Here is a 26,243-nt window from a genome sequence, read left to right as displayed (position 1 = left end):
AAGATAATTTAATTTTGTTTTAATATATTTTAATATTTGTATTGTGTGTTTTAATTCTGGCTGTTCACCGCCCCGAGTCCTTCGGGAGAGGGGGCGGTATAAAAATTTAATAAATAAATAAATAAAAATAAATAAGGTAAGACCTGCTCAAGTAAAAATCAATAGAACTATTGATATGTGAATTCCTCTTTCATAAAATTCTCTCTCTTTTTTGGTTGTAATAAATCACAACCAACAAATAAATAAAGTCTGGCTAGACATTACTTTCATATTTTCCAGTTCTGATTTACTGAAAATTGTGCTAAATTAGAGGATCTTGTCTCCAATTCGAAATAAAAAGAAAGGAGATGCTCTCTCTTGCTCTTAAAAGATTTTTTTTTTCATTTTGAAATATTTTCTGCTACTTTCCATTGAAGTTCCATAGCAATTAAAGTGATAACTTTAATAAAGTGAAAATAATAAGAAAAGTAAAACATATTATATGTCTGGACAATCAAAGTAGTGAATTTATAACAAAGAAACAAGATATGATTGAACAATGATTTATCCTACAAATACTTCAAAATAGTCTTTTGGTTCGTATGCAGACAAGTATGGAAACAGCTCTTCTATTCAGGCTAGAAAGCTTTCCCTTGTTCATTGGTCTTCCTTTCTTTCAGTAGCATCTGGAGCAGGAGCTTAATTGAGAAGGTGGTTCGAAATTTCACTTAGAAGGCAATTATAATTATTCCAAAGATACAAAAGTTACATAGACCAGTTATAATAATGGAGTATATTAATGGATGGAAGCTTAACAAAGAGAGATTCAACCTTGAACTAAGGAGAAATTTCCTGACAGTGAGAACAATTAATTCAGTGGAATGGCTTGCCTTCAGTGGAATGACTTGCCTTCCAAACTGCAGTTGAGCAGTTCAAATCTCACCAGGTTCAAGGTTGACTCAGCCTTCCATCCTTCCAAGGTGGGTAAAATGTGGACCCAAATTGTTGGGGGCAATATGATGACTCCGTAAACTGCTTAGAGGGGGTGATAAAGCACTGTAAAGCAGTATAGTAGTCTAAGTGCTATTGCTATTGCCTCCAGAAGTTGTGAGTACTCTATCACTGGAGGTTTTTGAGAAGAGATTGGACAGCCATTTGTCTGGAATGGAATAAGGTCTACTACTTGAGCAGGGAGATGGACTAGAAGACCTCTAGTATTCCTTCTAACTCTATTATTCTGTATTCAGTATTACTGCCATGCCAAATCTCTTTGGCAGATAACTAGTAATAATCTAATACATATAATTGTAGCTCACATAATCTCAGTCACAATAGTTTCTTCACACACACACACACACACACACACACACACACACACACATTAACAGACATTCTGCAAACTCCAGAACTAAAATAATTAAAATTTTATTCTACTAAGCTTTTGTCAGCCACCTGCTGACATTGTCAGAGTATTAAACTACCATTACAGAGATCTCTGCCTTTATATGTCATCAAACAATTTGGCCATTATGCGTATAATAGGCCCTTCCAGCCATCTCCCTCTTGTAATTAGCTGTGTTGTTTTTGCTGTCATCATGCTGTTTGATGGAGGCTTAATTCTTACTGTTTCCTCCCTCCTAGCCTGCTTATTTGTAAGGGATGATGTTAGCTTGTCAACCCCAAATGACCTCCTCCACCTGTTGAATTTCTGTCTTAGGACCTAGAACAGGGGTGAAATCTAAATATTTTCACTACCGGTTCTGTGGGCGTGGCTTAATTAATGGGTGGGGCTTGGTGGTCAGGTGATTGGGTAGGCATGGCTTGTTGGTCAGGTGGGCGTGGCCAAGTCGACATCACTTCATTGCCCTTTTTTAACCTACAAAACACAACACAACACAACACAACTGGCTCACCCACAATGTAAAAACAGCTGTGCCAGACCCAAAATGGCCCCTGCAACAAGCAGGAACCTCACACAGCCACAAAAAGCCCAAAAAACCAACACTTTACACACACACAACACAACACAACACAACACAACACAACACAACTGGCTCACCCACAATGTAAAAGCAGCTTTGCTAGACCCAAAATGGCCCCTGAAACAAGCAGTAACCTCACACAGCCACAAAAAGCCGAAAAAACCAACTTTCACACTTTACACACACAAAATTCCACATACAGCTTTGTATGTGGATTTGTGAGATTTTGTGTGTTTGTGTAGTTAGAGTGAAACACTACAGAAACACACAAAATCTCAGAAAGCTGCACAAATATTATTTTATTTTATTTTCATTTTTATATAAAAGCAGCTAAATTTAAAACTTCCTAAACTTTAAATGGCTAGGTCTAAAAAAATAACAACTAAAAAAACCCCAATTAACTATTTTTTTAAAGCTCCCAAAGGGGAAAAAAACTTACAGGCAGGCAGGCAGGCAGATAGAGCTGCTCACCGATGAGCTTGATTGCAGGCAGGGAGATTCAGTTGCTTGTTGATGAAATGGATTGCAGGGATTACAGCAAGTGAAGCAAGGCAGGCGTTGTGACCAGCAGCTAAGGTAAGCAAGCTGGAGGCCGGGGGCGGGGGGGGAAGGGATTTTTGCTACCGGTTCTCTGAACTGCCTGCTGCCATCGCTACCTACTCGCCCAAGACGGTCTGAACCGGAAGCATTTCACCCCTGACCTACAACAATCTGGGTCCTCAATTTACTCACTTTGGAAGGATGGAAGTCTGAGTCAACCTTGAGCCGGTGAGATTTGAATTGCCAAACTGCAGCTAGCAGTCAGCAGAAGTATCCTGCAGTGCTGCACTCTAACCACTGCACCACCTTGGCTCTCTAATGCTTTCCCCCACCTATTCTCTAGACTTAGCTACCTTTTGTCATACCACTGCCTAAACTGTGGGGTTTCCTCATGTCTTCTCATATACCATACCAAGTCCTCGATTTAGAATTATTCTGTAATCTGCCGCTAGAGGAAAAAATGTCAGAGCTAAAAAAGTATGTATCTTCAAAGTTGTTAAGGAGTTGAAAGAGCCTGCCTCTTGGACTTCAAAACACTCCATAATTGGAGGTTTTCAAGGAAAGGTTGGAAAACTATCTGTCAGAGAAGGTATGATATTTCCTATCTTGGCCTATGATCCATAATTTTATAAGGAAAATAAATCTAAGCAGGTTGGCACCAGTCACTATAATAATGTTTATTTGATCTTTTTTTTTATTATTCTTAAACTTGAACATTTAGTTCAAAGTTATCTTATAAATATGTTTGTGTTCTTTAGGAATCTTTAAAAAAATGTGTTAGTGAAATCTTACAAGTTTTTTTTTTCAAATCATAAGAGAATAATAAAACAGTGCACTAAGATATCGTTACGTTCTTAAATAATGGAAATTCTATCACAAAAACCTCAATAAGAAGTTACATAGATCATCAAATTCTACCAATGGAATAGTTTGCTATCCATTTATATTTCAATTTCTTCTGGATAAATATGTACCCATATGTACCCATTGTTATATCCATCAGAATCAGCTACGCTGTGGGAAACTTCACAGAAAACTACTTACTAATTGGTTCAATTAATATTTTTTCTCTATACCCAAATTAGATGGAAACTAGTTTTTTAATGGTCCCAAGTACATTGATGGTAGAAAAGTAGTAAAAACATTACATCAATCCCGAAAGTCAATGGTCTCACTAGATTAAACTTCTCTGATGCACCATATAAAGAGGTTTTCTATATTTTTACTCTTTTCCCAAACCTCATGCATTCCATCTGCACTGAAGGTGATCATATCATTTTTAGAAACAATATCATTTTTAGAAACAATAGATTTCCAATCAGTTTAGTGCCATTAACTTCATAGAAATTAAAGTAAGATCTTCAAGGAGTTAGGAATAAGCCTTGAAAATCAAACCAACAATATGGATCAGTGATATTAACCATTTTTCAATTATGCAGAAAAATGCAGAAAAAACAATTACTACCAACCTGCCTTCCATTGAGGACCTGTATACTGCACAATTTAAAAAGAGGGCTGTGAAAATATTTACAGACCCCTCGCATCCTGGACATAAATTGTTTCAACTCCTACCCTCAAAACGATGCTATAGGGCAGTGGTCACCAATCACTGGTGGTCTGCAAGAAAATTTTGGTGGTCCGCAGAGAAATTTTCGTATTTTTGCATTTTTGCAGGTGGTGCAATATGGAAAAAGGAGTGCAGCCCTCACTGTCTGGAATGAATGGTGCTGTTGTGGCGGCAGGGAAGGGGGTGGCACAAGTGGGAAGAAGATGTATTTGCGATGGCTGGAAGCTGTGAGAGCGAAGCACTACTTTCATTTGCACAGCAACAGCATTCAGCCTTGGTATATTTGCGCCAGCCAGTGGCGCAAAGCAGCCCTTGTCTCCTGCTGCTTGGGACTCAGAGTGGTAAATGGCATCTGGTCCGTAGAGCAGCCGGATTTTGCTCTCCATTGCAGATGCCAGATCGGCCCCTCTCATCTCGAGGAGCACTCCCTGAAGCGGAGCTGGAAACTTTGATAAGGCTCCTTGAGAGATGAGAGCTTGCAGGGAGCCGATCTGGCATCCGCAATGGAGAGCAAAATCTGGTTGCTCCCCGAACCAGGCGCTGTTTATCACTCCGAGTCCCAAGCGGCAGGAAACGAGGGCTGCCTTGTGCCACAAATATACCAAGGTGAATGCTCATGCCATGTAAATTCAACTAGTGCTTTGCTCCCACACTTCTTCTGGCCCTTGTTGGTGCTCCGCGCACCTCGGTCTCTCAGGGAGATGCTTGACTTCCTCTCAGCCCCAAGACACTGGCTGGCCCATGAGGAGAGAGAGAGAGGGGGGGGGGAGAGAGAATCAGAATGAGACAGAGAGAGAAAGAGACAAAGAATGAAAGAGAGGGAAAGACAGAATGAAAGAGAGAGAATGAAAGGGAGAATGAGAGAGAGAGAGAAAGAGACAGAGAGAATCAGAGAGAGAGTGAGAGAGAGAGAATCAGAGACAGAGAAAGAGAGAATGAAAGAGAGAGAATCAGAGAATCAGAGAAAGAATGAGAGAGAGAGAGACAAAATGAAAGAGAATCAGAGAGAGAGAGAATCAGAATGAGAGAATCAGAATGAGAGAGAGTGGGGGAGAGAGAGAGAGGAGAGAGAAAGAGATAATGGGGGAGAGAGAGAAAGAGGGGGGAGAATGAGAGAGAGAGTGGGGGAAAGAGAGGGAATGAGGGGGGAGAGAATGAGAGAGAGAATGGGGGAGAGAGAAAGAAAGAATGAGAGAGAAAGAGTGGGGGAGAGAGAAAGAGAGAGGGGGGATGAGAGAGAAAGAGGGAATGAGACAGAAAGAGTGGGAGAGAGAGAAAGAGAGAGGAGAGAGAGAGAAAGGGAGAATGAGAGAGAGAGAGTGGGGGGAGAGAGAGAGGGAGGGAGAGAGAAAGAGAGAAAGAGAGAGAAAGAGTGGTAGAGAGAGAGAGAGAGAGAGAGAGAGAGAGAGAGAGAGAGAGAGAGGAGGGAGAGTGCCTGAAGGACCCCATCCCGTCACTGGGAGTCCAGGTGCTTCAGCAAGCGGTGCGCTGGATTCGTATTAGTGGTCCGCAAAATTTAAAATTATGAACTTGGTGGTCCTTGAGGTCCAAAAGATTGGGGACCCCTGCTATAGAGTACTGCACACCAGAACAACTAGACACAAGAACAGTTTTTTCCTGAATTCCATCACTCTGCTAAACAAATAATTCCCTCAACGCTGTCAAACTCTTCCCTAAAGCTGCATTACTATTACTATTAGTCTTCTCATCGTTCCTATCAACCATCTCTTCCCACTTATGACCATAACTTTGTTGCTTGTATCCTTACAATTTATATGTAGTATGATTTGATTGCTTATTTGTACCCTATGACTATCATTAAGTGTTGTATCTTATGATTCTTGACAAATATATCTTGTCTTTTTATGTATACCGAGAGCATATGCACCAAAGACAAATTCCTTGTGTGTCCAATCACACTTGGCCAATAAAGAATTCTATTCTATTCTATTCTATTCTGTTCTGTTCTGTTCTGTTCTGTTCTGTTCTGTTCTGTTCTATTCCGTCCGTTCCGTTCCGTTCCGTTCCATTCCATTCTGTTCTATTCTATAATTCTATTCTAATTATATCAAATATATACACATTCCTCTTATACTTTGATTTTTCCCCCTCCTAAGCTCACATATGGCTCTGCTCTAGTGATGGATAACATGATTCATACAGCTTTCATCTATCAGATGTATCCCGATGAACATCTTCACATTATGGGGATTCTCCAGTTGCTGCTTCATTTTAATTGGACATGGATTGGGATAATATTTCAAGAAAATGAGGGAAGCGCTTCTCATCTTATCTCAAAATGGAATCTGCTTTGATTACATTGAAGAGCTGCCAACAGTTGCTTTTTCAAACGAGATGGGAGAACAAGTCCTTGCTTTTGTCGAAGTGTGCAAAGTCATTATGAGAAGTACCTCCAGTGTTGCGATTGTCTATTCTGAAAACCAGGCCATGGCAGCTTTCAGGACGATCTCCTATGTATCAGATTATTGGGACACAACAGTGGAGATAAACGATAAAGTTTGGATTTTCCCAGCCCAGATGCAATACACTTCAGTTCCATTTCAAAGAGACTGGAGTATGGATTTTATCCATGGCGCTCTTTCTTTCGCCATGTCATCAAAAGAATTATTAGGATTCAATAGATTTCTTCAGATGAGAAACAGTGTTCCAGAAAACATAGACAGTTTTTCAAGGGTCTTTTGGGAACAAGCCTTTGAATGTTCTTTCTCAAATTCCACTTTAAACCCAGAGGCAGAGAAAAGCTGCACTGGGGAAGAGAAGCTGGAGGCTCTTCCAGACTCTGTTTTTGAATTGAGCATGACTGGGCAAAGCTATAGTATCTACAATGCAGTCTATGCCATGGCACATGCTCTCCAAGCCATGCTTACATCCCACTACAAACAAAGAGTAATGGCCGGTAGTGGGAAACAGAAGCTTCTCAATCATCCAGTGTGGCAGGTAAGATCCTACTCTATATTTACTGATGTAGCAGATAATATTGCTTCCATATCTATAGCTGTTCACAAATTATACAGAAACCATTTTAATGCTGGAGGAATGTTTTGGGTAGATCAGAACCTATCTATCCCAGCTTTTTTTTTAATTTGAAAAAGTGTAAGTTTTATGAATACTTAATAATGAATATTGGTTCATTATTTGATCACCAGGTACAGCAGCATAGTTAAAGGATTTTTCTCCTCTCCCTCCCTCTTTCAGATTCACTATATTACATTCACTATACTATATTCAGATTCACTATATAAAGAGCTGTGGTGGCGCAGTGGTTAGAGTGCAGTACTGCAGGCTACTTCTACTGACTGCCAGCTGCCTGCAATTTGGCAGTTCAAATCTCACCAGGCTCAAGGTTGACTCAGCCTTCCATCCTTCCGAGGTCGGTAAAATGAGGACCCCGATTGTTGGGGGCAATAGGCTGACTCTGTAAACTGCTTAAAGAGGGCTGTAAAGCACTATGAAGCAGTATATAAGTCTAAGTGCTATTGCTTTTGTCTACTTTAAAGAAGCCATTCTTGGATCTAGTTGAGTTAGATAAATTGTCTCCAATCTCCAATCTTTTCCCTTTGAAATGAAAATTATATTAGGGGAAAGAGAGAGTCAATGGTGAGGAGGAAGATAAAAGAGATTGTGTGGTTGCCAAATAACAGAAAGGAGGAGAACATGCAGCTGGTGATTGTGACATACAGTATAGTTCTAGATTATGGCCATGAAAACAGAGTTGTTAGCTCTGCTTAGAACTTCTCTGCCTCTCCTGGTAATTATTCCTGGGCCTGCTGATGGACCTGATGAATTAATGCTACTATTATATTAGGGGGCATAACAATATCTTCTGAAATAATATTGCTATATATTTTGCCATCAATGTAGATCTTTATTAATTATTGTCATATTCTTCCCTTGAGCTTCATCCCTACTTAAGAAAAGTCACATTTAACAACAGTGCTGGAGAAAATATTTTCTTTGATCAAAATGGGAAGGTCTCGTCTGGCTTTGATATTATCAATTGGGTCACCTTCCCAAATCAATCCTTTCTTAGGGTCAAAATTGGAAAAGTAAATCCATCTGCTCAACTAGAAAATCTTTTCTTTCTATTGACAAATAACATGGTCTGGCCCATCTTTTTTAACCAGGTAACTTTTATTCATTTTTTAAAGTGGTGGTTAACAACTCATATTGCAGCTGATGTCCAAATAGCTTGCTTGAACAGCTGCACAAATTAATGAAACAAGCACAGGAAAAGCAATATTTTTGATAAAGGATTTTGAAGATTTTGTATAAGAAACTCAATGTATTCTTAATTCTAAGTTAATTAGCCCTAATCCTTGACATCTATCAGAGGAATAAAGAGTTTTCCATTGATATCACTCATTATTCTAGAAGGATAAGGTATAAGACATGTCTTGTAACTGGCCTCAGTGGTGGGATTCAAATAATTTAACAACCGGTTCTCAGCCCTATTGACCATCTGGGTGGGCATGTGACACCCCCCCAGAGCAAAACCAGACCACAGGGGGATGTGCCACCCCCCGCACCCCATTTTGGGCCTAGTAGGTCTCCTTGCAGCCTCCTGGGAGTGAAAATGGGCCACGGGAGTGGGGGTTGTGCTGCATTCCCCCCATGCCTCATTTTGGGCCTAGGAGGCTTCCCTGCACTTACCTGGGTGTGTGGGGACTCCTGGAAGGGGTGGGGCCAGTCAGCAATTTAACTACCGGTTTGCCCGAACTGGCCCAAACTGGCTGAATCCCACCACTGGCATGGAATGTTTCATAATTCTAAACAAAAAAGAAAGGAAAGATTCCTCAGAGATGGTGATTTCTAGATTATTAATGTTTAAATTCTAAATATGTTGCCCTTTCATTTATTAACAGACACAACCTCTTTCTTTGTGCAATGATTATTGCTCCTTGGGTTACAGCAAGATCAAAATAGAAGGGAAGCCATTTTGCTGTTACAAATGCCTTCGTTGCCCAAAAGGGAAAATTGCCAACCAGACAGGTAGGAGATGACATTCAAGAAGAATTGGTGTCTATTAGCTCTGAAGATCAATAGGTTCAAAGTACTACCCAGGCTTCTGAGATTTGTCTGTGTATATATTTATTTATTCACTTTTTGTAGCTGTCCATCTTAGTCAATAACTCTGGGCCTCTTACAATTCAAAAAAGTATTACAATCAAAATACTAAAAATATTTTAAAACAACTATATAAATATATCTATATTTTATATAGAGAGAGATCAAGGGTCATTTATCCCTACAGATTCTGAGAATAGAGATTGTTACCATAATAACCATAGAATTTTCCCAAGCAAACATTACTCCACCTCACAAAAGGACAAAGGACACCTGAATTAGTTTTTACCTCAGAACCACTAGAATGTATTCTGAACTTTTCCAGGATTACGGTTAGGATGGTTGAAGTGTAGATCATGGGAGTGTGACATGTGGTTTTTGACCTACTCGCCTTCCCTTATTTTTTCTTATATATATTCCCATTTTATTGTTTCATATTAATTCTGTTTGCATGCTATACACCTAGGGTCATTTAGAATCAGACAATGATGAAATAAAACAAAATATATAAATGGTAAACAATAAATAAAAGACATCAAATATCATTGACATTGTCAGATTCCTGTCCAGTCACCATGAGTTGCCCTACCAATCCCATCGAGAAGGAGAATGGACCTAAAAATGTGTCCACCCCAGACATTTATGAATACATATGACTACCAACATGGAAATTTGCTTTGTGCTTAGTCCATCCAACTAAAGAAGTGCAGGCCAGCTCTGAATTGGTTACTGTATCCCTAAAGGTCAGGTGATTTAGCCCTTGTCAAATAATGGTTAGCCTACCATGATTTCTTTCAATAGAAGAAATATATGCAGGTGAGGATTGAACTGTGGAGTCAGTGGTGCTCTCTGAGCTTGGTCAGTGTAGTTTATCTCTATTGTCCCAACAGGTAGAACTCCACAGTGTAAAGCAACAATCTACTCAATATAAATTGAGAGATTTTTGCAATAATAATCTCTATTAATATCTTCCTGCACAGTGAGCATAGAATACAGATTAATGTTTCCAATTCAGGAGAACCTTATCAAGAATGGTCTTCTTCTTCTTCTTCTTCTTCTTCTTCTTCTTCTTCTTCTTCTTCTTCTTCTTCTTCTTCTTCTTCTTCTTCTTCTTCTTCTTCTTCTTCTTCTTCTTCTCCTCCTCCTCCTCCTCCTCCTCCTCCTCCTCCTCCTCCTCCTCCTCCTCCTCCTCCTCTCTCACTTTAAAGGAAGGAAGAGTTGGAGGTATCCTTTTGATAGTGCTCTTTTCAGAGAGCATATGCATTGGATTCAGAATTGAGCTAATTGCCTTTATTCATATCTCTCTCTCTTTTTTTTTTTACACCAAAATATACTTTTAACAGAGGGAAGGCAATTATTATAAACACTGTTCACAGAGTGTATGACTTGTTTCTTATAGGCAATAATGTGAGTGGGGATGTTATCCAATTTCAAATATAATTGAATAGTATGAACTAAATCAAATAATTCTCAAGGATCTGTCCTCAGAAAATCCTGCCCTAGAGCCTTCCTGATAAATTGGATTTCAAATTCCCTAAATTTCTCAGATTTTATGATGAATTACTGGAAATTTGAGGCACTGAAATATTGTATTTCTGAAAATTAGGAAAGGCAGAGCTAACCCTGAAGTTTTATCTCTTAATAAGTCTATTCCCTTTTTCAGGTTTAGAGGACTGTTTCCCGTGCCCTGAAGCATACTATCCTAACAAGAACCAGGATCAGTGCATTAAAAAACTCAGAACTTTCTTGTCTTACAAAGAACCCTTGGGAATCACCTTGACCAGTGTTGCTTTCCTCTTCTCTTTCATCTCAGTTGTAGTGTTGGGAATCTTTGTTAAACACCAGGATACTCCCATAGTCAAAGCCAACAACAGGAACCTCACCTACATTCTTCTCATTGCCCTCCTGTTCTCTTTCCTTTGCAGTTTGCTCTTCATTGGGCAACCTGATCAAGCAAAATGTCTCATGCGACAAACTGCTTTTGGCATCATCTTCTCTGTAGCCCTTTCTTGTATTCTGGGGAAAACAACCATAGTGGTTCTTGCTTTCATGGCCACCAAGCCTGGTTCCAAAATCAGGAAATGGGTTGGGAAAAGGCTGGCTTATACTATTGTCTTGTCCTGCTCCCTGGTTCAAGTCACAATTTGTAGTGTGTGGCTGGCAATTTCTCCTCCATTCCCAGATTCTGACATCCACTCAATGACTGAAGAAATTGTCCTGGAATGTAATGAAGGTTCCGCCATCATGTTTTATACCGCCCTTGGTTTTCTGGGGTTCTTGACTGCTATCAGTTTCATGGTGGCTTTCCTTGCTAGGAAACTACCTGACAGTTTTAATGAAGCCAAATTTATCACTTTCAGCATGTTGGTCTTTTGTAGTGTCTGGATGTCATTTGTTCCAACCTATCTGAGCACCAAGGGGAAATACATGGTGGCTGTGGAGATCTTCTCCATTTTGGCTTCTGCAGCAGGATTACTGGGCTGCATCTTTACCCCCAAATGCTACATTATTGTTCTGAGGCCCGAATTAAACAAAAAGGAGCAATTAACCAAGAAACAAAAGTAAAACTATTTTTCTCTGCAATTTTTGAAGTGCTGCATCTGCTTCTTCATAGTGCCTATGAGGCTAAAGATAGGCAGAATACATGCAAATTTAGAAATTTGTTGTTCTTAGTTGCGAAGTCATGTCTGACCCATCACGACCCCACGGACAACGCACTTCCAAGCTTTCCTGCATAGTTGTGCATAGTTAAAAGCTTTGCAAAAATAGAAATATGGCTTTTGCAGAAATAGAAGCTCTCTTGAAAAATACAATTTGTATATTATCTATTAAGAACTCATTCAGATAATCAATAGAGGGAGAAAAGACCTGGAAAAAAAATCCCCACAAACCATTTACACCTGGGTGATATCAATTATTTTCTTCTGCAATATCAGAAGAGCAAGATATAATTGACCTTGATTTAATTTTACTCCTCTGGACTCTCGGGAGTTTCATAGAGCAGAGCAAAACAGACACCCAACCAAGACTGAGTGATATTATTAATATTTCTTGTTCCTAAACACATTCAAATATAAGGCTTAAAGAGCAAGGTTCTGTGATTCTGATTGTTTTTGCTATGCATTTCTGCATTCAGAAATGCAGAAAAAAGAGGTAAAATGTTAGATTGTCCTATATTCAGAAGCCATATCAATGATCACTTGGGCAACACACATCTTTAATTTGCTATGTTATTCTTCAGACTGTGCATGCTAATATGGCTTTCTCAGGCGATGTGCTATGATGCTAAATGCACCATCGACAACCCTAGTATTAAATACAAGTCTTACCATTCAGGTGATCTCATCATTGGTGGCATTATTTCTCTGATCTACATGATGTCTAATCTAGTCACCTTCAAAACAATTCCATCTGAAGAACTTCTTGATGATCCCATGTATGTAGTTGTCCTTCTTAATTCTGTTAGCTACCAAATTTTCTGGATAATTAGTCAATGTATTTTGGGGAAGGAGTAAATGATTGAAACTTAACTTTTACCCCCTTTCAGCTATCCTTCCTCTGCTCCAAGATTCTACTATGTTTCTTACATACTTTATAATAAGGGGGTTAACAGTTTTTTTCCTACTTTATGTTTTATCTTCATAAAGTATATGCATGGTCTTGCTTAACAGATATCTGTGTTTTACTCAAGTCTCAAGATAGTACTATATGTATAATACTATCTTGTACATATACACCACACACACACACACACACACACACACACACACACACACACAGTTATATATGTGTGTAACTGATCAGATCACATTCTGCAAAGAAGAGACATTTCTATGAGGTCAAAGTAAAGTTAAACATTTCATTTTGGAGGCTAAATTCTCATTCTATGCAGAAGACTTTTTACTGTTTTCATTATGTGGATGTGGTTATACTTTCTGGTTCCATGCCGCCTACTTCTTGATTGATTGAAGCTGGATAGAATTCATTAGTGAAGAATAGGAATGGATATTATACTTGACCAACCAACTTGTTTTCAATAGGAGAAAGTTTCTATTGTGGTTTATGGCAACCTAACATCTAACTATACTTTTACCTCATAAACGTTTCCAGTCTTCATCCCTTTTCTTCAGATATATGGAGTACAGTCCTAAGAGAGATTTGGGGTGTAGGGGTGGAAATAGAGGATGATGCAGAAGAATGATCTAGAAGAGGTCTTAAATGATGTCTGTGGAGATTCTCAGTCATCCAGGACATGGTTGATCCCAAAGGTGCTTTTTCAAAAGGCAACTGGTCTTTCTTTGTTTTTCCTTGAAGAGGAACTAAAGAAGTTTCTTGGAGGAGCAGTGAAACATCTTCAAGGAAAAACAATGAAAGTCCAGTTGCCTGGAAAAAAATGCATTTGGGGAAATTCCTGAAGAAGGTTTTCAGAAAGGAGAGATCATTGATTCAGAGGTGAGAAACAAGCAGGATTATTTTACATAATGATTGTAAGAAAAGTAGTAGCACAAATTGCAAATGAGTTGAGTCAATCTTTTATAAATATAACTTGGACCTACCTTCCATCATCCATCCATCCATCCATCCATCCATCCATCCATCCATCCATCCCTTAAAGTTTGTTTCTACAGACATACCAGCATATCTTGTCCTTGATCTTTGCTGTAAAGGAAATCAATGAAAATCCCCAGATCTTGCCAAACATCACTCTGGGCTTTGGGATATCTAACAGTTATTTCATGGCAACATGGACCTACCTTGCTTCTATGGAGTTTCTTTCTTCACATGACAGATTTGTTCCCAACTATAAATGCAGCATCGACCAAAATTCAGTTTGTGTTGTTGCTGGACCCAACTCTCATAATTCTCAGGTTATGGCTGACATTTTGAGCATTTACAAGATTCCTCAGGTAAGACCTTCTCAAGTAAAAAAATAACAGAACTATTGATATGTGACTTTCTCTTTAATGACATTTTCTGGATTTGTGATAAACTAATGTCAATCAAAATGTAACTGACATATGAATAGACAATGTTTTCATATTTTCCAGCCCTGATTTACTGAAAATTGTGCTGATTTGGGGTCTCCAATTTTTTAAAAAATGGAAATAAGATTATTTCTCTTGCTCTTAATAGAGATTTCCATTGAAGTTCCATAGCAGTAAAATAACAAGCAAATAATAAGAATATGAAAGCATATTATATGGTATATCTGGAAGATCAAAGTGATGCATTCATAATAAAGAAAGATAGAACATATGACTGATAAGTGATTTATTTATTCCTAAAATAATTCAAAATAGCATTTTTTTGTTTATTTGCGGACAAGTATTGTAGTAGTTGTTCTATTGAAGCTAGGAGGTTTTTTCCTGATTTGTTGTCTTCCCTTTCCTTCAATGGAATCTTGAACAGGAGTTCATCTGAGAAGATGATATCTTCTGTTGATAAAAAGTAATAATCTAATATAGATAATTATACCTTAGATAACCTCAATTAATAGTTTCTTCCATGAAAAAAAATGTGATCAGTTTAAGCAGTGCATTCATTCCATAGTATTTCTATATTCAAGAATACAGCTGCATTGATATTCGAAGGAAGGAAGGAAGGAAGGAAGGAAGGAAGGAAGGAAGGAAGGAAGGAAGGAAGGAAGGCTCAGCCTCGTTAGTCATTTGAGACGAACAGACATGGTTACATTAAACAGAACCTTGGATAACTAAAAGTATTTCTCCCCACCTCACTTTTTAGTCTCTGGAAAAGTAGGAAGGCTCCTGTCTGGGAGACAGGATGCTAATGCAGGTCCAAATAGTCAAGGGATTGATAAGAAAACACCTATGTATGATATATATATATATATATGCATATTCTTTCTAGCCAGGTTTTACCTACGTAAACTTAGTTATTCTACAGCTAGGTTCTGTGAAATCTCATTCACAAGTTTCTGGGCCTTTTTTCTGCTGACAAACTGCAACTCTGTGTTGCTCTCTGGGAGAGCAGATATATATATATATGTAGGTCTTTGGTTATTCGGGTCTTCTCCCACATAAAATTGGAAGTGTCTTGGCAACGTTTCGACGAAGTCTCATTCGTCATCTTCAGGCTGGTGTTCTCGGCTTCGTGCTTCCAGGAGCAATGTGATTGGACCAGGGAAGAAGTTGGTTCCTCTTTTCTGACTGAGTTCTTGTGTTCTTCTATGCGTGCATTTATTCGTCTGTTGGTTTGTCCAATGTATGTAGTGGGGCAGGCGGTGCATGGGATTTCATATACTCCTTGATTTTCTAGAAACCAACTTCTTCCCTGGTCCAACACCTTAAAGCCACAGGACATGATATTGACTTTAAAAAGACCAGAACTATCGCCAAAACTGAACACTTTAACAACAGAATAATCAGAGAAGCCATCGAGATAGAAAAACGCCCACACAGCATGAACAAACGAGACGATACCTCCCGCCTACCAGCCATTTGGAAACCCGCCCTTATTGACAAACGAGTCCCTAACACGACAAATGACACCAGACCCACACTCACGAGAGCCACACAGGATGTCACCACCACACATCCACGCAGAAAGCAGACTCAAACCCACACTGATAATGAGCCACGACCAAGGACCAGAAGCCAGACCGCAGCTGCATCATTAGCCACTTTAAACCCCTCCAATCCATACATGAAGCAGACTGACACCCACCATGAAGAGCTCGCACGGCCACAAACACGAAGCCAAACAACAACAACGCAGCTCACCAGCTCAAATCCCCCGGCAAAAAAAAAAAAAAAAAGTGGATCCAGGAAACGACAGACCAGTTAGCTTGACATCAGTATCTGGGAAAATCCTGGAAAAGATAATCAAGCAACAAGTTTGTGAGCATCTAGAAATGAGCAAGGTGATTACTGGAAGCCAACATGGGTTCATTAAAAGCAAACCATGCAAGACAAACATAATTGCCTTCTTTGATAAAGTGATTAAATTAGTGGAGATGCTGTAGGAAATGCTTTGGTTGCAATAAGGTATTTGATAAAGTAGACCACTGCTTATTTCTTGATAAGATAGAACAAGGTGGAATAGACAGTACCATCACCAAATGTATTCGCAATTAGCTGACCAAACACACTCAGCATATAGTCCTCAATGGAGTTATGTCTACCTAGAGGAAAGCATACAGTATAATAGGGTACCTCAAGGTTATGTCTTGGGCCCAATTCTCTTCAACTTCTTGAGGGGATAGAAGGGCAACTCATCAAATTTGCAGATGACACTAAGATGAGGGGATTTGGCAAAACTTTGGAAGATAAAAGGCTCTTGACAGATATGAGCATTGGGCTCTTTTCAACAAGGTGCAGTTCAGTGGTGAGAAAAGTACGGTCCTGCACTTAGGAAGGAAAAACCAGATGGATAGGTATAGCACAGGAAGTACCTGGTTCAGCAGTAGTAACTTGAGAGGGATCTAGCTGTCCTGGTGGATCACTGCTTAAGTATGAATCAGCAGTATGCTGCAGCTGCCAAAAAAAGGCCAATGCAGTTCTACAGAAGGATAACATCAAAATCTCAGGCAGTAATAGTATTGGTTTTTCCTGCAATGGTGAAACCACACTTGGAATACTGCATCCAGTTCTGGTCACCATGATACAAAAAAGATGCTGAGGCCCTAGAAAGAGTGCAAAGAAGAGCAACAAAGATAATAATGGACTTGGAGGCTAAATCATATGATAAATGGCTACTGGAACTAAGTATTCTGCAAATTGAATCTTATACTAATAATTTAAAACTCCACTTTATTCTGTATAAATATGCAGCAAGGTTGCACCCATTAGATTCAACTATGGGAGGATAATTGACAGAGAACTAGGTACTAAATGGTTCAATTAGGCTTTTGTTACTATATCCAAAATAGATAAAAATCATTTTTTCAAAGGTCCCAAGTACTCCATTGGTGGTAGTAAAAATATCCTGAATATCTAATGTATCAATAGTTTAGACTTCTCTGATGTGCTGTAGAGGTTATCTACATAATATTTTACTATTTCCCAAACCTTATATATTATAGCCAGATTGAATATGGTCAAGTTGCATCATAACATTTCCAAAAATGGTGACAGTTTACTTCCATTAACTTCATAGAAATTAAAGGAAGATCTTCAATGAGTTATGAATAAGCCCTGAAAAATCAAAGCAACAAAATAAAGCAGTCAAATTTAACCGGGGCATATGCGGAGGGGCATGCGTGCATGCTCAGGGGGGCGGATCATGTGTGGGTGATGGTGGTGCAGGCATTGCATTTTGAGAGCTTGGGCACTTTGGGCAGTCAGTCTGGAAAAGGATAGCCATCACTGACTTATATCAAACATATATACATACATTTTGCATTTTCTTTTTTCCTAAGCTCACGTACGGCTCTGCTCCAGCGATGGATAACATGATTCATACAGCTTTCTTCTATCAAATGTACCCAAATGAACATCTTCATGTTATGGGGATTCTCCAGTTGCTGCTTCATTTTAAGTGGACCTGGATTGGGATAATTTTTCAAGAAAATGAGATCGGTGAACGATTTCTGAGGGAAGTGCTTCTCGTCTTATCTCAAAATGGCATCTGCTTTGATTACATTGCAGTGCTTCCAACTGTAGCTTTTTCAGATGGGATAGGAGAACAAATCAATACTTTCATTAAACTATGCAAAGTCATTATGAAAAGTACCTCCAGTGTTGCGATTGTCTACTCTGAAAACCAGGCCATGGCAGGTTTCAGGACGATCTCCTATGTTTCGGAATATTTGGACACAACAGTGGAGAGAAAAGACAAAGTTTGGATTTTCCCAGCCCAGATGCAATACACTTCAGTTCCTTTTCAAAAAGACTGGAGTATGGATTTTATCCATGGCGCTCTTTCTTTCGCCATGTCATCAAAAGAATTATTAGGATTCAATAGATTTCTTCAAATGAGAAACAGTGCTCCAGAAAACATAGACAGTTTTTCAAGGGTCTTTTGGGAACAAGCCTTTGAATGTTCTTTCTCAAAATCCACTTTAAACCCAGAGGCAGAGAAAAGCTGCACTGGGGAAGAGAAGCTGGAGGCTCTTCCAGACTCTGTTTTTGAATTGAGCATGACTGGGCAAAGCTATAGTATCTACAATGCAGTCTATGCCATGGCACATGCTCTCCAAGCCATGCTTACATCCCACTACAAACAAAGAGTAATGGCCGGTAGTGGGAAACAGAAGCTTCTCAATCATCAAGTGTGGCAGGTAATCTTCTATTTTTATTAATGTAGCAGGGCTTATTTTTAGATTTAGTTTTAGTTTTATTTGATTTATATACCACCCTACTCCCGAAGGACTCAGGGCGGTGAACAGCCACAAGATAAAACACATAAATACAAAATTTAAAAGCAGAATAAAACCGAATTAAATAATTTGGCCAAAGACAGATTTAAAACACCCCAATAATTAAGAACAGATTAAAATTTGCATTTTTAAAAAGGGAAAAAAGGGAAAAAATTAGGCCAGGCCAGCCTGATGGAATAAAAAGGTCTTGAGAGTGCAGCGGAAGGTGCGTAGATCCGGGATCCTCTGTATCTCCCGGGGGGAGCTCATTCCAGGTAGTAGGTGCCCCCACAGAGAAGGCTCTCCCCCTGGGGGCTGCCAGTCGACATTGTTTGGCCGACAGCACCCGGAGGAGCCCCTCTCTATGAGAGTGTACCGGCCGGTGGGAGGCTACTGGTGGCAGCAGGTGGTCCCGTAGATAACCAGGTCCTAAGCCATGGAGCGCTCTAAAGGTGGTAACCAAAACCTTGAAGTGCACACAGAAGACCACCGGGAGCCAGTGCAGCTCGCTTAGGAGAGGTGTTACATGGGAACGCCATGTCGCTCCCATAACCACCCGCGCGGCCGCACTCTGCGCCAGTTGGAGCCTCCGGGTGCTCCTCAAGGGGAGCCCCATGTAGAGAGTGTTGCAGTAGTCCAGGCTGGAAGTGACGAAGGCATGAGTGACCATGTGTAAGGAATCCCGATCCAGAAACAGACGCAACTGTTGAATCAGGCGAACCTGATGAAAAATCCTCCCGGTCACGGCCGTCAAGTGCTCTTCTAAAGACAGCCGTGAATCCAGGAGGATGTCCAATAGGCGCTGGCCCCCATGAGCCCTCTCCGTGGGGGCCAGCGATTCACCCCCAATAGTCAGTGATGGCACCAACTGACTATATCGGGACATCGGAAACCACAGCCACTCGGTCTTGGATGGGTTGAGCCTGAGCCTGTTTCTCTCCATCCAGATCCGCATGGCCTCCAGGCACTGGGACATCACTTCAAGGGCATTGTTGGGGTGGTCCGGGGTGGAGATGTACAGCTGAGTATCATCAGCATACTGATGGTACTTCACTCCAAAACCATGGATGATCTCGCCCAGCGGCTTTACATAAATGTTGAACAGAAAGGGCGAGAGAACCAACCCTTGTGGCACCCCACATATGAGGAGCCTCGGGGTCGACCTCTGCCCCCCTGCCAACACAGACTGTGACCGGTCAGAGAGAAAGGAGGAGAACCACCACAACACAGTGCCCCCCAACCCCTAACTCTTCCAACCGGTACAGCATGATACCATGGTCGATGGTATCAAAAGCCGTTGAGAGATCTAATAGGACCAGGACAGAGCCCTCCGGAGATCATCAACTAACATGACTAATGCCGTTTCCGTGCTGTACCCAGGCCTGAAGCCCGACTGGAATGGATCCAGATACACCGTTTCATCCAGGTGCTGGGGCAGCTGTCGCACAACCACACTCTCAACAATCTTTGCCACAAAGCGAAGGTTGGAGACCGGATGATAATTAGACAACACTGCCGGGTCCAGGGAAGGCTTCTTGAGGAGAGGCCTCACCACCGCCTCTTTCAAGGCGGCGGGGAAGTCACCCTCACTCAATGAAGCATTTATAATCCCCTGGAGCCAGCCTCACGTCACCCCCTGAAAAGCCAGCACTAACCAGGAGGGACACGGGTCCAACAAACATGTGGTCACGTTCAGTCTACCCAGAATCCTGTCCACGTCATCAGGAGTCATAGGATCAAACTCATCCCAGATAACGTTCTCAAGACCTGCCTCAGTCATCCCCCCTGAAACTACCCAGTCGGAGTCCAGACCTTCCCGAATCTGAGTGATTTTGTCATGCAGATACTGTACAAAGTCCTTGGCTCTACCCTCCAAGGGGTTTTGCTTCTGTATCTACAATTCAGTGGTGGGTTCCTCCCAGTTCGGCCGAGCTGGTAGCAGTGACGATATGACATCACCGAACCGGTTCTCTTTGTTCGGGAGCTGGGTCCTTCCCCCCACCCCACATTATTCTTACCTTTTATTTGGCCCTGCCCCCAATCTATTCGCTGCCTCCCGAGTCCCAGCTGATCGGCTAGAAGGAAAAAAACTGTTTAAACTCTTGCCACAGGACTTGAAAGGGCTGCCCTATAGCTGATCAGTGTTAAAAGGCAGTGTGGTGGTAGACCAGTGCGTTCGGAAAACAAATGGGTAGACCGGTGCCTCCAAAAATAAATGAGTAGATCGGTGCCTCCAAAAACAAATGAGTAGACAAGTGTCTCCAAAAACAAATGAGTTGACCGGTGCCTCCAAAAGCAAATGAGTAGACAAGTGCCTCCAAAAACAAATGAGTAGACTGGTGCCTCCAAAAATAAATGGGTAGACCGGAACGCTCCAAGAACAAATGGGTAGACCGGTACAGCTCTGCAAGCAGATAAAAGCCTAGTAGACCAGTACCTCTGCGAAATCCTATAGAATTGTCACATGACCATCAAATCACACCCACAAAATAAGCCACACCCACAGAACCGGTAGTAAAAAAATTTAGAATCCACCCCTGCTACAATTGTCCAAAAGTTATATAGAAACCAATTTAAACATAATGCTGGAGAAATTACTTAGGTGGATGGGAATGTCTGCACATTTCTATTCCAGCTTTTTTAATTGCAAAAAGGTTACTTTCTATCAATATTTAATGTTGAATATTGGAATAATTGGGCCATTATGTACAGCATCATAGTGAAAGTTTCTTTCCTCTCTCCCTCACTCCTTCTTCAGATTCACTGTATTGGGAGAGTTCTTCCTAACAAGAAAGGAGAGTTCAGTATCTCCTAGGTTGATGAGAGAGCAATTGATGCTCCAGGTTGGACGTACTATATTTTCATAGGAAAACTTTAAAAACATTCCTATGGTCCATTGGATTCTAGTATTGACATCTTTCCAAATAAAGTACAATTGAGATAGGCTATATCTCCTAATGAAATAAAATACAAGAATGATAGTCTACATCATAGTCACCAGAGGTGGTATTCAGCCGGTTCAGACCAATTCACCCAAACCGGTAGCGGCAACTGCGGGTGGGCTGCCCACCTGCCCATACGTTATGCTGTCCTATTTAGCCATGTTTTCAAGGCTGGGTGCATGTGCGGAAGGCTTGCGTGTGAGCAAAGCACATGCACGGAACGCCGGGTGTATGCATGGAAGGCTCACGAGAGAGAGCAAAGCAAGCTTGCATGCAAACTGATGGTAAGAATTTGTGAAACCCACCGCTGATAGTCACCAGTGAAATAAACCCTGAAACTCCATGTACAAATTGCTGACAATAAAGACTCTTTCTACTGCTGTTCACTTGCCTTCCTCCCTGTAGTGTAGTTGCATCCCTGACTTTACTGTTGGACTCTGTCTGAGCTGCAGGTGGGTGGAGATCCCCAGGCTGGGAAATTTAGACCTGTTCTCTCTACTCTGAAGTTTCAGGGAACATGCGAGTTCATAGCCACCATGGCAGCAATATACCTAATTCAAAGTATTCATGGCCCAACTCACACATACAGGTCTCACTCTTTGGATCTGTTATTTGCCTGGCATGATTGCCAAATGACAGGAAGGAAGAGAACATGCTGATGATGGTGGTAGCAGTACTTCTGGGTGATAGGCATGAAAACAGGGCTGTTAGCAATAGCACTTAAGACTTATATATCACTTTACAATGCTTTACAGCCTTCTCTAAGCAGTTTATAGAGTCAGTCTATTGCCCCCAACAATTTGGGTCCTCATTTTACCCACCTCGGAAGGATGGAAGGCTGAGTCAACCTTGAGCCTGGTGAGATTCAAACTGCTAAATTGTAGGCAGCCAGCAGTCAGCAGAAGTAGCCTGCAATACTGCACTCTTACCACTGCGCCACTGTGGTTCATAGGTTAGCCTATCATTAGTTGTTTTTTGTCCCTCATGGAGAGTCTTCTGCTGCTCGCTGATAGAAGTGACAAATTAAGGTTATTATCATGATACTGTATATTGGAACTGAAACAATATCTTCTGAAATAATTTGCCATTATTGTACACCTTTATTAATTACTCTCATGTTCTTCTCTTGAGCTTCATCACTACCTGAGAAAAGTCTCATTTAACAACAGTGCTGGGGAAAACATTTTCTTTGACCAGAATGGGAAGATTGCATCTGGCTTTGATATCATCAACTGGATCACCTTCCCAAATCAATCCTTTCTTAGGATTAAAGTTGGAAAAGTAAATCCATCAGCTTTATTTGAAAACCTTCTCTCTCTATCGACAGATAATATTGTCTGGCCTAACATTTTTAACCAGGTAACTTTTAGTCATTTTTAAGGGATGGTTCAGTGATCATGCTGCAGTTAACATCTTTGAACAGTTGCACAAATTAATGAACCAAGTACACGAAAAGCAATATTCTTGATGCACAGGATTTTGAAGAGGGTTTTGGACAAGGAAAGTTACCTTAATGTACTTTAACAGATTAACAGAGTTGGAAGGGACCTTGTAGATCGTCTTGTCCAACCCATCCCATCCAAGCAGGAGACCCTACACCATTTCTGACAAATGGCAGTCCAATCTCTTCTTGAAAGCTTCCAGCAATGAAGCACCACAACTTCAGAAGGCAACTTCTGTTCCATTGGTTAATTGTTCTCACTGTCAGAAAAATTCTCCTTATTTCCAGGTTGAATTTCTCCTTGATCATTTTCCATCCATTATTCCTTGTCTGGCTTTTGGGTGCCTTGGAAAATAGGTTGACCTCTTCCTCTCTGTGGCAGTCACTCAAATATGGGAACACTGCTATCATGTTTCTCCTGGTCATTCTCTTCACTAGATTAGCCATGCCCAGTTCCTGCAACTGTTCATCATATATTTTAGCCTCCAGCCCTCTAATCATCTTGGTTGCGTTTCTCTGCACCCTTTCTAGAGTCTCAACATCTTTTTTATAGTGTGGTGACAAAAACTGGATGCAGTATTCTAGATGTGATCTTACTAAGGCTTTATAGAGTGGTATTAGTACCTCATTTGATCTTGATCAGGGATGTCAAACTTAAGGCCCGGGGGCTGGATCTGGCCCCCGGGGGTGGATAGATCTGGCCTGCAGGCCTGCCCTGGAAACAGCAAAGGACTGGCCTGTGGTGCCTCTACTAGAAAAAGTGGAGTTTTCACTGTCAGAGGGTTGCAGGAGGCAGTTGCAGCCGAAAATGGAACTCAGGAGCCCATTTTCTCTGGCAGAGCATTCAGGCCAGTTGGACATGCCCACTTTAGCTACACCCACTCCTGCCCCCAAGGTCAAACACAACCCTGATGTGACCCTCAATGAAATCAACTTTAACACTCCTGATCTTGATTGTATCCCTTTGTTAATGCAATTTAGGATTCCATGGCTTGTTCGGCTGCCGCCGCACACTTCTGAACTTCTGAATTAAGTGGTCCTAATTTTTGATGTCTAGCAGATGAATAGAAGATTTTTTCCATTAACATGGTTTATGGTATCAGAAGGATATTTTAAGGAATAAGCCAGGTCTTGTACTCTAGCACAGAATGTTTGATACCTCTAATCAAAAACTGCTCAGAAAGTTAACAACCGGTTCGCCCGAAGTGGTGCAAACTGGCTGAATCCCACCACTGCAAATACCCACTAACATGTTAATTTCTTAGATTCTTAATGTTTAAATTCTAAATATGTTGCCCTTTCACTTATTGACAGACACAACCTCTTTCTTTGTGCAATGCTCATTGCTCCTTGGGGCACAGCAAGATCAAAATAGAAGGGAAGCAATTTTGCTGTTACCAATGCCACCGTTGCCCAGAAGGGAAAATTGCCAACCAGACAGGTAAGAGATGTCATTCAAAAAGAATTGGTTTCTGTTAGCTCTGAAGGTCAATAAATTCAAAGCATTACCCAGGATTTTGATGTTGGGGCTTTTATCCCTGCAGATGCTGAGAAGAATGATTGTAACCACAACAACCATGGTATTGTTCCAAATCTAGTCCCAATTTACACATGGTCAATGGCACCTGAACTAGTTTTTATAAATAAGTCTATATATAAGTCTAAATGCTATTGCTATTTTAGAACCACTAGAATGTCATCTAAATTTTTCCAGGATTAGGGTTAGGATGATTGGAGTGTAAGGCGTGGAAGTATGTCATTGTTTTTGTTGAACAGATTTCACCATCCTTCTCTTATTTTCTCTTCTATACTTCCTTTTTTCATTTCATATTTATTCTGTTTTCATGCTCTATGCCTGTGATGGTGAACCTATGGCATGAGTGCCACAGGTGGTACGCAGCACCCTCCCTGTGGACACGCGAGCTGTCACCCCAGTTCAGCTCCATCACACATGCACATGTGCCTCCCACTGGCCAGCTGGTCATCGGGTCTCTGCCACGCATGCATGGGGAGCGGGGGAAGATTGGGAGTGGTGGAATTCAAATTTTTTTACTACCGGTTTTGTGGGTGTGGCTTGGTGAATGTGGCACAGATTGGTGGGCATGGCTTGGTGGGCATGGCAGGGGAAAGATACTATAAAATCTCCATTCCTATCCTACTCCTGGGAGAAGATTACTCCAAAATCCCTATTCTCTCTCCACCCCACTAACTTGCTTTCCAGCTCTGTTCTCCCGTCCAGGACAACAAAAGAAGACCCAGCAGATCAGCTGTGACTCAGGAGGCAGCAAATAGATGGGGGCGGGGCCAGTCAGAGGTGATATTGGCCAGTTCTCTGAACTACTCAAAATTTCCGCTACCGGTTCTCCAGAACTGGTCAGAACCCGCTGAATACCACCTCTGCTCATTGGTGAAATTCAGGCACTAAAATACATTGCTTCTGAAAGTTGCAGATGATAGAATTAACCTGACAGCATTGTTTCCTCTTCCAGGTTTAGATGACTGCTTCCCATGTCCCAAAGAAAACTACCCTAACAAGAACCAGACTCTGTGCATTAAGAAACATACAACGTTCTTATCTTACAAAGAACCCTTGGGGACCACTTTAACCAGTATTGCTTTCTTCTTTTCTTTCATCTCAGTTGTGGTGCTGGGGATCTTCATTAAAAACCAGGACACTCCCATTGTCAAAGCCAACAATAGGAACCTCACCTACATTCTTCTCATTGCCCTCCTGTTCTCTTTCCTTTGCAGTTTGCTCTTCATTGGGCAACCTGACCAAGTAAAATGCCTCATGAGACAAACTGCTTTTGGCATCATCTTCTCTGTAGCCCTTTCTTGTATCCTGGGGAAAACAACCATAGTGGTTCTTGCTTTCATGGCCACCAAGCCAGGTTCCAAAACCAGGAAATGGGTTGGGAAAAGGCTGGCTTATACTATTGTCTTGTCTTGCTCCCTGATTCAACTCACAATTTGTAGTGTGTGGCTGGCAATTTCTCCTCCATTCCCAGATTCTGACATCCACTCAATGACTGAAGAAATTGTCCTAGAATGTAATGAAGGTTCCGCCATCATGTTTTATACCGCCCTTGGTTTTCTGGGGTTCTTGACTGCTATCAGTTTCATGGTGGCTTTCCTTGCTAGGAAACTACCTGACAGTTTTAACGAAGCCAAATTTATCACTTTCAGTATGTTGGTCTTTTGTAGTGTCTGGATGTCATTTGTTCCAACCTATCTGAGCACCAAGGGGAAGTACATGGTGGCTGTGGAGATCTTCTCCATTTTGGCTTCTGCAGCAGGATTACTGGGCTGCATCTTTACCCCCAAATGCTACATTATTGTTCTGAGGCCCGAATTAAACAAAAAGGAGCAATTAACCAAGAAACAAAAGTAA

The 26,243-nt window shown here is 41.0% G+C and overlaps 2 protein-coding genes across 2 annotated transcripts; both read left to right on the top strand.

Annotated features, from left to right (window-relative positions):
- Positions 1 to 6,423: 6,423 nt before the first annotated feature.
- Positions 6,424 to 11,718, top strand: LOC139324426 (vomeronasal type-2 receptor 26-like). Its single transcript, XM_070954139.1, has 4 exons — positions 6,424 to 7,026; positions 7,986 to 8,213; positions 8,952 to 9,078; positions 10,817 to 11,718. The coding sequence occupies exons 1-4, from the start codon at positions 6,424 to 6,426 to the stop codon at positions 11,716 to 11,718; spliced, it is 1,860 nt and encodes a 619-aa protein (XP_070810240.1).
- A 707-nt stretch (positions 11,719 to 12,425) lies between these two features.
- On the top strand, positions 12,426 to 26,243 carry LOC139324425 (vomeronasal type-2 receptor 26-like). Its single transcript, XM_070954138.1, has 6 exons — positions 12,426 to 12,589; positions 13,943 to 14,060; positions 17,531 to 18,391; positions 22,543 to 22,770; positions 24,167 to 24,293; positions 25,342 to 26,243. The coding sequence occupies exons 1-6, from the start codon at positions 12,426 to 12,428 to the stop codon at positions 26,241 to 26,243; spliced, it is 2,400 nt and encodes a 799-aa protein (XP_070810239.1).

This window comes from Pituophis catenifer, unplaced genomic scaffold (genome assembly GCF_029215685.1).
Source record: "Pituophis catenifer annectens isolate HBS135680 unplaced genomic scaffold, rPitCat1.0.hap2 SCAF_15, whole genome shotgun sequence".
NCBI classification, from domain to species: domain Eukaryota; kingdom Metazoa; phylum Chordata; class Lepidosauria; order Squamata; family Colubridae; genus Pituophis; species Pituophis catenifer.
Note: the sequence above shows the minus strand (reverse complement) of the source record. Positions and strands in the feature narration are given on the sequence as shown.